This window comes from Anomaloglossus baeobatrachus, chromosome 9 (assembly GCF_048569485.1).
Source record: "Anomaloglossus baeobatrachus isolate aAnoBae1 chromosome 9, aAnoBae1.hap1, whole genome shotgun sequence".
In the NCBI taxonomy this organism is placed as follows: domain Eukaryota; kingdom Metazoa; phylum Chordata; class Amphibia; order Anura; family Aromobatidae; genus Anomaloglossus; species Anomaloglossus baeobatrachus.
The window spans coordinates 50,137,507-50,150,786 of NC_134361.1; the positions used below are offsets into that span (position 1 = coordinate 50,137,507).

A 13,280-nucleotide genomic window follows, 5' to 3' on the forward strand; every position below is an offset into this window, starting at 1 on the left:
TAATATTAAATGGATCTCGTAGCTCTGATGAGGCAGGTGTACTTGTCATAGAAAAGAAGATATAACTGGCACCACAGACTATTAAATGGATCCCTTATACCTGATGAGGCTGGGCTACTTGTCCAAGGAAAGAAGATATAATTAGCACTGTACACTAATAAATTGATCCCTTAGACCAGATGAGGCTGGTGTACTTGTCCTAAGAAAGAAGATATAACTGGCACTGTACACTATTAAATCCCCTAGACCTGATGAGGCTGGTGTATTTGTCCAAGGAAAGAAGCTATGATTAGCACCATACACTATTAAATGGATCCCTTAGACCTGATGAGGCTGGTGTACTTGTCCTAGGAAAGACGATATAACTGGCACCGTACACTATTAAATGGATCCCTTATACCTGATGAGGCTAGAGTACTTGTCCTAGGAAAGAAGCTATAACTGGCACCAACCATAGCAGTGAGCACCACCTTGTGGTCACTATGTGTGTTACAAGCACTGATTTGCTATATGATCAGAATGAGCCTACTTGATGCTCTTTGGTAATTATGAGTGCTACTTGCATTTCCGTTCCTTGGATATCACTTTGCGTATTGTATGGTTTATATAGTAGGTGTAAGTTTCTACATGTATGTTGCACGATATAACAAATATTTCAATTTATTTACTTTCTGATATTAATCCGGATATTAAAATGTGCATTTCATGAATTCAGCAAGTCTGGATAAATGATCAATTTAATATTTGGCAGGAAGATTTAAAAATAAAAAGATCATACAGCCATTCTGATATGGATTTTTATAAGTAAGTACACCTGCCTCATCAGGCCTAACATATTTATTTAGAAATATATGCAGTTTTTATTGTGAAATCACCTCCAAAACGTACCATAATGGAGAACCCAGGAGGGATAGTAGTTATGGGGCCGGGTGAAGGTGACCCAACCTCCCGGGGAAACTGACTGTATAATTGGCTGATTTCCTTCAAACGATCCCGTTTTTATATTGAATACTATGGCAGCTCTGGCAATTATATGATGTAGAGACATTTATATGGATGACATCGTCTCATGGCTTCCATGACTGGGTTTTACAATGTGAAGTATGGCTGTGTAAATCATTGTCCATAGACATAATAACTGGGCAGCTCCTTGTGGATGGTCACAGTCCACATTTCTATGAGTGACGTGTGATTGATTTTGGGCATGATTTCCAATCCAACAGGAACATTCATCATGGATTCTTCAGAAAGTCCAATGTCCGAAATCCAAAACTAAAACTAGAAACTAATGGGCTGATTCCTTATTTCATTTGTGCCTTTTTTGTCTAGGTTTTGGCCTTTTCTCTAGTGATCAGTGAGCATGAAAATGCTCAAGTGCTAGCTACTCAAATCGAGTAGGTCGGATGCTAAGATTCGAGTAACAAGTATAATGGACGTCAATGGCAAACTTGGACGACCCTAACAAAAGGGCTGGGGGGAGGGGGGCAGGAAAATTGCTGAAATGGACAGAAACAGTGCAGCATGGGGAAGATGCCTGGACACATCCCTGACTCCCAGGTCACTGCAGGGAAGTAAATAAATAAAATAACAAAAAAAAGACTTTTTTCATATCTAGCCAACGTAAAGTAGACAGCAGAGGGCTGATATTATCAGGTTGGGAAGGCCCATGGTTATTTGGCCCTTCCCAGCCTTAAAATAGCAGCCCGCAGAAGTGGCACATCAAATACATGACTGTTGTGAATGTCAGTTATGCTTTTGCTGCTGTGAGGCTCCCTCTTGTGGCCAGGAATGGTTTGGACAGAGACCAGGTGTGTTGAGCAATGGGCGTTTCCATTGCTAACTCTCTGCCTATTTAAACCCTGGTCTGATAGCAGGCTATGCCGGATGTCAGTTGTTATTTGTACACCAGCCTGCTTCATCCTGCTCCAGACCACATCTACCCCAGATAAGTGCTTGGCTCTTTATTTGTTGTTTTGTTCTTTTTGCTCTTATCTGAGTTTGTCATTTGCTGTGGTTGTTTTCAGTTTATTTGCATGCAGGGATCTTCCCTCTCAGTTGCTTAGCTGGGAAGCTCCCTGCAGCTATGTTTGGAGTATTGCCCCTATAAGTCCATGTGTTTGTTGCTTCTTGAATGTGTATTATTCCTCCTTTCTGTTCATTGGTATGACAAGAGCACCTGGTATAGGACGGAGTTCAGATATAGCGATCTGAGGGCTTTATGTACTATCAGGTTTTTGTATTTTTTGCAGGGTTTTTCTCTGGCCACCATCAGTCCCTTTCCTGTCCTGTCCTATTTAGTCAGTAGGGCCTCACCTTTTGCTAATCCTATCATCTGTCTGTGTATTATGTTTTCCTATATCACCGCAGTCTTTGAATGTGGGGGGCTTGCTATTATTTATCTATTTTTCTGAGGCAGAGAGTTATTCATCTTTCCTTCCTTTAGGATAGTTAGTTCTCCGGCTGGGTTCGCGGTGCACGGGATGTTAGTTCACCCCTTGACTACTTCTAGTGTTGATGGTTAGTAAGGGGATGGCGGCCAGATAAGTTGCCAATGCTCTTGTCACCTTTTACCAATGATTTATGGTGGTCTTCCATGGTTCCGGATCATAACATATGACTCATTTTTGCCACTTGACCTGACTCATCCCAATTGCCCTATTGTGGTGGCGTCTATCAGACACTACACAGCTGACATAGACCCTAAAAAATATTACCTCGATTGCCACTTCACCAGGGCAATTAGGAAAAGCTTGGCAAAGGGCCAGAATTGGCGCATCTAAAGTGATAGGCCAATTTTGGCGTGGCTGAGTGCTGGTATTTTAAAGTTGGGAAGGGCCAAACAACCATGGGCCTCCTCAGCCTGATAATATCAGCCCCCAGCTGTCTGCTTTATCTTGGCTGGATAACAAAATAGGTGGAACCCCATGTCATTTTTTTTAATTATTTATTTGATTAAATAAAGCTAATAATACCCTTTAGTGACACAGGAAAGGCACTAAAAGTGCACAAGTGTACAATCCCTGCTGTAATGTAAGCTCTCCCTCATAGATCAGCTCTCCCTGAACTGCTATCAGAGGACAGTGTGCCGAACATGGCACCCCGGGCCTTATTTAAGGCCTGATGACAAAATGCGGCCGACCAATCACTGTAATGCCAGTAGCCAACATGGCTTCGGCATTACCATGTATATATAGCAGGCAATTCCTACAAGTTGATTGGCTGTCTAAGACTTTTTTGCCCACAAAAGTGAAATATTAAAATAAAAAATATTTTGATTTTGTGCAAAATTCACGAACCACGTGCGCCACATTTTGAAGAATTTGGTGCACAAAAACATCAACAAATATTACAAGACAACAAAAAATGCAAATGATGAGTGGGACCCTTATATATCCGAGTCCAGTTACGATACAATAGATCTAATCTGCAGCTTTTCTGTTCATGGTTTCGATTTCAAAATTTGCAGCGAGTTCATTATTCCACAAAGGGACATAATCTCCCCCATTCCCTGCTTTGCCAAAGGAATCTGCACCCAAATCCTGAACCCACAAAGGTCACTAAATGCAGCATCGCTCATGTGCTACCAGAAAGGAAAAAAACAAAAAACTGATGTAATTAAAGGGGTTGTCTCTACGCCCATATTTATTTTATAAATAAGGCCGCATTGGGGGAAAAACACGTACTGGACCCCCTGCTGGTCTACACATTGCTGCCTGTGCCTCCTACCTTATACAGTTAGGTCCAGAAATATTTGGACAGTGACACAATTTTGGCGAGTTGGGCTCTGCATGCCACCACATTGGATTTGAAATGAAACCTCTACAACAGAATTCAAGTGCAGATTGTAACGTTTAATTTGAAGGTTTGAATAAAAATATCTGATAGAAATTGTAGGAATTGTCACATTTCTTTACAAACACTCCACATTTTAAGAGGTCAAAAGTAATTGGACAAATAAACCAAACCCAAACAAAATATTTTTATTTTCAATATTTTGTTGCGAATCCTTTGGAGGCAATCACTGCCTTAAGTCTGGAACCCATGGACATCACCAAACGCTGGGTTTCCTCCTTCTTAATGCTTTGCGAGGCCTTTACAGCTGCAGCCTTCAGGTCTTGCTTGTTTGTGGGTCTTTCCGTCTTAGGTCTGGATTTGAGCAAGTGAAATGCATGCTCAATTGGGTTAAGATCTGGTGATTGACTTGGCCATTGCAGAATGTTCCACTTTTTTGCACTCATGAACTCCTGGGTAGCTTTGGCTGTATGCTTGGGGTCATTGTCCATCTGTACTATGAAGCGCCGTCCGATCAACTTTGCGGCATTTGGCTGAATCTGGGCTGAAAGTATATCCCGGTACACTTCAGAATTCATCCGGCTACTCTTGTCTGCTGTTATGTCATCAATAAACACAAGTGACCCAGTGCCATTGAAAGCCATGCATGCCCATGCCATCACGTTGCCTCCACCATGTTTTACAGAGGATGTGGTGTGCCTTGGATCATGTGCCGTTCCCTTTCTTCTCCAAACTTTTTTCTTCCCATCATTCTGGTACAGGTTGATCTTTGTCTCATCTGTCCATAGAATACTTTTCCAGAACTGAGCTGGCTTCATGAGGTGTTTTTCAGCAAATTTAACTCTGGCCTGTCTATTTTTGGAATTGATGAATGGTTTGCATCTAGATGTGAACCCTTTGTATTTACTTTCATGGAGTCTTCTCTTTACTGTTGACTTAGAGACAGATACACCTACTTCACTGAGAGTGTTCTGGACTTCAGTTGATGTTGTGAACGGGTTCTTCTTCACCAAAGAAAGTATGCGGTGATCATCCACCACTGTTGTCATCCGTGGACGCCCAGGCCTTTTTGAGTTCCCAAGCTCACCAGTCAATTCCTTTTTTCTCAGAATGTACCGACTGTTGATTTTGCTACTCCAAGCATGTCTGCTATCTCTCTGATGGATTTTTTCCTTTTTTTCAGCCTCAGGATGTTCTGCTTCACCTCAATTGAGAGTTCCTTAGACCGCATGTTGTCTGGTCACAGCAACAGCTTCCAAATGCAAAACCACACACCTGTAATCAACCCCAGACCTTTTAACTACTTCATTGATTACAGGTTAACGAGGGAGACGCCTTCAGAGTTAATTGCAGCCCTTAGAGTCCCTTGTCCAATTACTTTTGGTCCCTTGAAAAAGAGGAGGCTATGCATTACAGAGCTATGATTCCTAAACCCTTTCTCCGATTTGGATGTGAAAACTCTCATATTGCAGCTGGGAGTGTGCACTTTCAGCCCATATTATATATATAATTGTATTTCTGAACATGTTTTTGTAAACAGCTAAAATAACAAAACTTGTGTCACTGTCCAAATATTTCTGGACCTAACTGTATGTCCAATGAGGGATGACATGTGGTCGCTGTAGACAATCAATATGCACTGATGGGCTCCAGCGGTCACTTTATTATTTGTGCTGGAAGAGAATTCTGGAGATTTTCTCTTCAGACTCAGACGGAATATCACCACTGCAAACAATCAATGTCCACTGATAGGCTGCAGCGGTCACTTTATTATTTGCGCTGGAAGAGAAAGCTGGAGATTTTCTCTTCCGACTCAGACAAAATTTCCCCACTGCAAACAATCAATGTCCATTGATAGGTTGCAGCGGTCACTTTATTGCCCTTGCTGAAAGACAGACCTGGAGACTTTCTCTTCCAACTCAGATGCAAACAATCACTGGCTACTGACTGGCAGCAGCGGTCAAGTAGCACCCGTAACTTGAAGAGGAAGTGAGAAGACCGGTGAAGGATACAGTCCAAGGTGTGTGACGGAGCAACAGGAGTCAGCTAGATTATCTGTTATTATTATTATTATTATTATTATTATTATTAATAATAATAATAATTTATTTATATTTATTTATTCAAAGACTTTTATGATCCCATTTGTACAGAAATGGACTTATAAAAAATTATATAAAACTACAAATCATTTTTTTGGCCCTTTGTTTTTTTTTTTTACTTATGAGAAATTTATTCAGATTCGAAAAAGCATTATTTAACTGAATTAAAAAAAACTGATGTACTACAAGTGCCAGAATAATTTTTAGCTTATTTTGGAGCTACCAATCAACAATTCTGGAACTTGTAGTACGTCGGATTTCTTACACGTTCCAGAATAATTTTTAGCCACTTTTGCCACTACCAATCAACAATTCTGGAACTTGTAGTACGTCAGATTTCTTACAAGTTCCAGAATAATTTTTAGCCACTTTTGCCGCTACCAATCGACAATTCTGGAACTTGTAGTACGTCAGATTTCTTACAAGTTCCAGAATAATTTTTAGCCACTTTTGCCACTACTAATCGACAATTCTGGAACTTGTAGTACGTCAGATTTCTTACAAGTTCCAGAATAATTTTTAGCCACTTTTGCCACTACTAATCGACAATTCTGGAACTTGTAGTACGTCAGATTTCTTACAAGTTCCAGAATAATTTTTAGCCACTTTTGCCTATACCAATTAACAATTCTGGAACTTGTAGTACGTCGGATTTCTTATAAGTTCCAGAATAATTTTTAGCCACTTTTGCCTCTACCAATCAACAATTCTGGAACTTGTAGTACGTCAGATTTCTTACAAGTTCCAGATCAATTTTTAGCCACTTTTGCCACTACTAATCGACAATTCTGGAACTTGCAGTACGTCAGATTTCTTACAAGTTCCAGAATAATTTTTAGCTTATTTTGCAGCTACCAATTAACAATTCTAGAACTTGTAGTACGTCGGATTTCTTATAAGTTCCAGAATAATTTTTAGCCACTTTTGCCGCTACCAATCAACAATTCTGGAACTTGTAGTACGTCAGATTTCTTACAAGTTCCAGATCAATTTTTAGCCACTTTTGCCACTACTAATCGACAATTCTGGAACTTGTAGTACGTCAGATTTCTTACAAGTTCCAGAATAATTTTTGGGCATTTTTGCAACTACCAATTAACAATTCTGGAACTTGTAGTACGTCAGATTTCTTACAAGTTCCAGAATAATTTTTGGGCAATTTTGCCTCTACCAATCAACAATTCTGGAACTTGTAGTACGTCAGATTTCTTTTATTGTGTTAAATAATGCTTTTTTGAATCAGAATACATTTTTCATCAGTTATAAAAAAAACAAATATGGAAGGTTCGAGGGCAATACTACTAATTGGCAATCTTAGGACTTGTGGTGCTCCACGTTCTTTTCTTGTGTCAAATAACACGTTTTCAGATCTGAACCCCATTTTTAATCAGGTGTTAAATCATAAATAATTAGAATTAAACACAAAAACACAAAAAAAGAACTTGAAGTCCCAGGATTGCCAATTCGCCAACAGGTATCTGGTTGTGTTGTAACTTATGATGAACCCAGTTTGAATTGAAATACCTGTTATTTGGCATAATACACTTTTTGGAAGTACTAAAAGACCCAGGATAGACGATTTTAGGCTGCGCTAAAGGCACCACACCGAGTATTCTTGCACAGCCTACATAGGTGGGGACAAAATCTCACTAAATCGTCCCGAACGTATTGATAGCATCAGTCCTGTACACAGTATGTAACAATGGACAGAATATTAAAGAGATAACTTACAGCGGAAACTTAGACCGGATTTTGCATAATGGTGGGCGAGACCCGTGGCCGTCCGTGGGTGACTATTACACATGACTTGCTCAAGAAAGTCTCAGTACTGAGCGCTCAAGACAAGGAACGAAAATGTTACACCTCACTACTGCCACCTAGTGGAAGTAGAAGGTAGTAAAACGTACAAGTTATAGCGCAAATAGGAATTACCATCAATAGTCCAGGATTAGGAATTAGGGGTTGGGTAGTTAATTATTTTCCATTTGGTAAAGAGTACAGGGATATATGGTCTTGACGGACATAATCTCCCTAAATATAATCATTCGCATTATTATAACCTACCTGGTGTTTGCACTTTTATCCAAATCAGACCAGGAGATCAGATCGTTCAGGCTATCACTAGAAAATGAAAATATACATTGATATCAGACACAATACCAAATTTCACCCTGTTTTGGCAGCTGAAGCCACAAATTTGGCGCTGCTGGTGACCATTCGTATATAGTGTTGGTCCGACTCTCCTCATATGGGGAATATGAAATGTTGGACATGTTGGATTTCAGCATGTCCAATCCATATATTCTTAGCCTATTACCTACCAATGTCCTTTTTTTGGGACGCCTAATCTTTTGCTTAAAATTCATTAAATTAAATTAATTAATCATTAATTAATTCATTTAATTTATACATTACATAAATTAATTTTGCTTAAATTTCATTTTCATTTTTAATTTTTATTTTTTTTTTCATTGAAAATCTGTCATTTAATAAAAAAAAAAATGAAAATTTCTAATTTGGCAAGCAATGGGTTAAATAAGGTAATCTGACACTAAAGGGATCTGCTAGTGACTTACAATCAAAACACATGCATGCCCAAGAGGAGTGTGCGTACATTTGGGGGGAAGTGTATGAATAAATGTAGACTCTATATAAAGTGTATGGCCAGCCTTGTCACTGCAGCAAAAATAAAGAATTAGATGATGGTATAGGTTCAAATAAAATCTTCCCCTGGGTATACTAAATTATAAGATTTTTTTCGTTTAAATGGAACCTGTCAGCACGTTTTTATATAAGGAGGTAGTGGTATGGCTGTATAGGTGCTTGTCCCCCAATAAAAATGAGACCTTTTTTGTGGAGATCCGATGTACCAGCCATGAGAAATCTAGGATAGAAGCCATATGCAAATTAGGCTGGAAGTGCACTGGGGGGGTGTCAATGCACTTCCTGTCTGATTTGCATATAACTTCCAAACTTGATTTCTCATGACTGGAACATCGGATCTCTACAAAAAAGGTCTAATTTTTATTGGGGGACAAGCGCCTATACAGCCAGTCCACTACTTCCAAATATAAAAATGTGTGACAAGTTCCCTCTAATTAGACAATTTTCAGAGGGATGAAGAACCTCACCTTGTTGTAGCTTCTTTTGGTTTTGTTTCCATTCTGGGTGCAGGTTTGGGATTGAAACTGAAAAAATAATGCAACAAGAAATTACTACATATAGACTCAGCAATCAAGAGTAAAATACAATGAAATTCCTTTGACCCAACATTTGGTGATCTGGAAACTCTGATAATATGGCACTAACATTAGTGATATTTTCCATGACCAAGAGCAGAAGACTTTCTCTTAAAGGCTTCTCTATCCATATAAATTGTGTTTCATCTACTTTCACAATATCTCCTAATGCAGAACCGGTGAGGAGCTACTCATACCAGAGAAAGGGCATTGATCAGCGGCTCTCCGGTATATTACAGCTACCCCATAGATTAGACAGGTTGAAATTCACCGAATTTACTGTGGTAAATTATCGATACATCAGGTTTCTGCCTCCCTCATGTCATCTTATGTGATTTCCCCAAATGAGGACACCCATGAGCTGATGGGATCTGTACGGCTCTTACCTCTCTATAGTCTCTATGGTGATTTTGGCACGAGATGTAGTAGTGATTGTCTCAGAAGTTCTGCTGCTAACTCTGCTGTTATCTACATCACTGTAAGGTAAGAGGAGACATGGTTTTACAAGAAAGAAAGAAAGTGAGCGAGAGAGAAAGAAAGAAAGAAAGAAAGAAAAAAGAAAGAGGGAAAAGAAAGAGGGAAATATGAGAGAGAGAAAGAAAAAGACAGAGAAGAGAGAGTGAAAGAAAGACAAAGAAAGAAAGAATGAAAGCGAGCAAGTGAGAGAGAGAATGAAAAAAGTAAGAGAGAAAGAAAGAAAAAGGGGGAGAGAGAAAGAAAGAAGAGTGAAAGACAGAAAGAAAGAATGATAGAAGGAAAGAAAGAAGGAATGAAAGAAAGAAGGAGTGAAAGAAAGAAGGAGTGAAATAAAGAAAAAAGAGTGAAAGACAGAAAGAAAGAATGATAAAAGGAAAAAAGAAAGGTGTGAAAGAAAGAAGGAGTGAAATAAAGAAAAAAGAGTGAAAGACAAAGAAAGAATGATAGAAGGAAAAAAGAAAGAAGGAATGAAAGTAAGAAGTTGTAAAAGAAAGACAGACAGAAAGAAAGAGAAAAGAAAGAGGGAAAATAAGAGAGAGAAAGAAAAAGACAGAGAAGAGAGAGTGAAAGACAAAGAAAGAAAAAATGAAAGCGAGAAAGTGAGAGAGAGAATGAAAAAAGTAAGAGAGAAAGAAAGAAAAAGGGGGAGAGAGAAAGAAAGAAGAGTGAAAGACAGAAAGAAAGAATGATAGAAGGAAAGAAAGAAGGAATGAAAGAAAGGAGTGAAAGAAAGGAGTGAAATAAAGAAAAAAGAGTGAAAGACAAAGAAAGAATGATAGAAGGAAAAAAGAAAAGGAATGAAAGAAAGAAGGAGTAAAAGAAAGACTGACTGAAAGAAAGAAAAAAAGAAAGAGAAAAGAAAGAGGGGAAATAAGAGAGAAAAAGAGAGAAAAGAGAGTGAAAGAAAGACAAAGAAAGAAAGAATGAAAGCGAGAAAGTGAGAGAGATAATGAAAAAAGTGAGAGAGAGAAAGAAAAAGAGAGAAAGGGGGAGAGAGAAAGAAAGAAGAGTGAAAGACAGAAAGAATGATAGAAGGACAGAAAGATGGAATGAAAGAAAGAAGGAGTGAAATAAAGAAAAAAGAGTGAAAGACAGAAAGAAAGAATGATAGAAGGAAAAAAGAAAGAAGGAATGAAAGAAAGAAGGAGTAAAAGAAAGACTGACAGAAAGAAAGAAAAAAAGAAAGAGAAAAAAAAGAGGGAAAATAAGAGAGAGAAAGAAAAAGAGAGAGAAAAGAGAGTGAAAGAAAGACAAAGAAAGAAAGAATGAAAGTGAGAAAGTGAGAGAGAGAATGAAAAAAGTGAGAGAGAAAAGAGAGAGAGAGAAAAAGAGAGAAAGGGGGAGAGAGAAAGAAAGAAGAGTGAAAGACAGAAAGAATGATAGAAGGACAGAAAGAAGGAATGAAAGATAGAAGGAGTGAAAGAAAGAAGGAGTGAAATAAAGAAAAAAGAGTGAAAGACAGAAAGAAAGAATGATAGAAGGAAAAAAGAAAGAAGGAATGAAAGAAAGAAGGAGTAAAAGAAAGAAAGAAAAAGAAACAGTGAAAAACAGAAAGAAAGAAAGATAGAAGGGAAGAAAGAAGGAATGAAAGAAAGAGGTAGTGAAAGAAAGAAAAAGAAAAAAAGAACGAATGTGTGAAAGAAAGCGAACGAAAAAAAGAAAGAGAGAGTGAAAAAAAGAAATAAAGAGGGAGAGAAAAAAGAAAGAGGGAGTGAAAGTAAGAAACAGAGAAAGAAAGAGGAAGTGAAAGAAAGATAGAAGCAAATAAATAAAGAGGCAATGAAAGAAAGAAAGGAAGAAAGAAAGAAAGAAAGAATAGGAAAGAATGGTCTAGTGCAATCTGATTCTCTGAGGCAAATATTCGTTAGACCACTCGGTTCGAGGAAAAATATCAGACGTGCGTGGCCTCATTGATTAACATTGATCCGAGTGCAATCTGCTTTTTGGACCGAAAATACGGTCATCTGGATGAGCCCATAGTGTGAGAAAGACACTGAGAGAAAAAAGCAAGAAGAGTAAGAAAGCAAGGAAGAAAGACAGGCAGACAGACAGAGAAAGAAGGCAATGATGACTACATTAGCTGTATCTAGCAGCGCACACATGGAGCGCTATACTCTCGGCGTCTCACCCGTCGTCTCTGATCACCGTGATCTTCCCAGGGCCGGCCTGTGTTCTGTGCTGTGGACTCTCTGTGACACTTGTGGACAGTGATGAAGATATTAGTTTTATGGCACCCGGAACATCATCTTTGCTGCTTAAAAACACAGTAACATGAAATGACATCTTCAGCCCAGAGCTATAGGTATTATGTGCTATACATTATTATATGTGATATATTATATATGACTGAGATAACAAATCCTAATACTTCTTAGTAATTACAAACAATTCAGCACAAATGTAATTAATAGGGTCAGGGCTGGGTTCACACATGAAATCAGAAATTCTGTTTATCTGTCCCATTATAAGAATAGACAAATGCAATTCACATCCAAAAAGGATCAGATGCATGGTATGTGCTGTAAATGTGTTAACCATGTGAATTAGTCAGATATAGCAGAGTGGAGATTGTTAGGTAGGATGTGGTGTGAGGTAAAGGTTTAGGATGTCATTTATAGTATAAGTAGTAATGTAAAGCATAGGAATGTTATGTAGATGGATTTTGTTAGTAATAGAAACAGTTAATGTCAGGTTCAGCTCACTGGGGGGTGGAACTAGTGTTGAGCAGAGTGAGAGACTTCCTGGTTACAGAGAGACCTGAGAGACAGTTCTGTGCATGGATTCAAGGAATAAAGACACGACATGGAGTAAGGGCCGGTCAGGGAATCGCAGGTATCTTCATAAGGTCCGGAGCCTACGACTCACCGCAACAGGCTTAAAGGGTGAAGTGACTAGAGAGCCATTGGGGCAAAGAAGCAGACAGCGGTCAAGAAGAGTGGGGGTTATGGAGGCACAGGACCAGCCTCTTACGGATGCCAGGTCCAAGATAGCGGGGATAGGCCGAGAGGGAGTACCTCAGAATCCAGAGTCAGGAGAACCCTATGAGTCAGGTCATATCTGTCATATTGGTGAGAAGGAAAATAAACTGTTCATCTTTGGTTTTCCAAGAGACCCCCAATGTCACGTGTTTTACTTCTGCATCTACGACAGGGGCCAGCTGCGGGGTGATGAACACCACTCTGAAGAGAACAGTAAGTGTCACACACCCCACCTGAAGTGATCCACATGCACAGACTCTTTATGACAAAGGAGAACAGAACCATGGCCCGGTATTTGTCCCATCCTTCATGTGATCAGCCCTTACTCCATGCCCTGTCTTTATTCCATGAACCCTCGTGCAGAACTGACTCTCAGCTCTCTCTGTAACCAGGAAGTCTCTCACTCTGCTCAACACTAGTTCCACCCCCCAGTGAGCTGAACCTGACATTAACGGTTTCTGTTACTAACAAAGTCCATATACATAACTGTCACGTTGTAGTATGGCAGACACTGAAGCAAACAGGAAGTGTTGCTTCAGGGAGTAGTTAGCAGACCAATCACTAGAGGGCAAGAGGGTAGTAAACAAGCCTGCACTAATGTAACGTGGCCCTCAAGGGAAGCATTGCAGCTCACCTAAATGAACAGTAAGCTGGAAAGCCCGCTAGAGGGCAGTACAGTAGTCAGCAAGTCG

The 13,280-nt window shown here is 39.3% G+C and overlaps 1 protein-coding gene across 4 annotated transcripts in view; it reads right to left on the reverse strand.

Moving 5' to 3' along the window:
- Positions 1 to 13,280, reverse strand: part of ZNF185 (zinc finger protein 185 with LIM domain) — a 161,384-nt gene that overhangs the window by 52,282 nt on the left and 95,822 nt on the right. For 2 of the 4 annotated variants that reach the window (XM_075323700.1, XM_075323696.1), the window contains 4 exons: positions 11,739 to 11,864; positions 9,520 to 9,609; positions 9,026 to 9,082; positions 7,959 to 8,015 (listed from right to left, as the gene is read on the reverse strand). In XM_075323700.1, the coding sequence (XP_075179815.1) occupies positions 7,959 to 8,015; positions 9,026 to 9,082; positions 9,520 to 9,609; positions 11,739 to 11,864 (330 nt within the window). The remainder of the gene's footprint in view (positions 1 to 7,958; positions 8,016 to 9,025; positions 9,083 to 9,519; positions 9,610 to 11,738; positions 11,865 to 13,280) is intronic. The other 2 variants (XM_075323699.1, XM_075323698.1) reach the window with 2 other exon arrangements.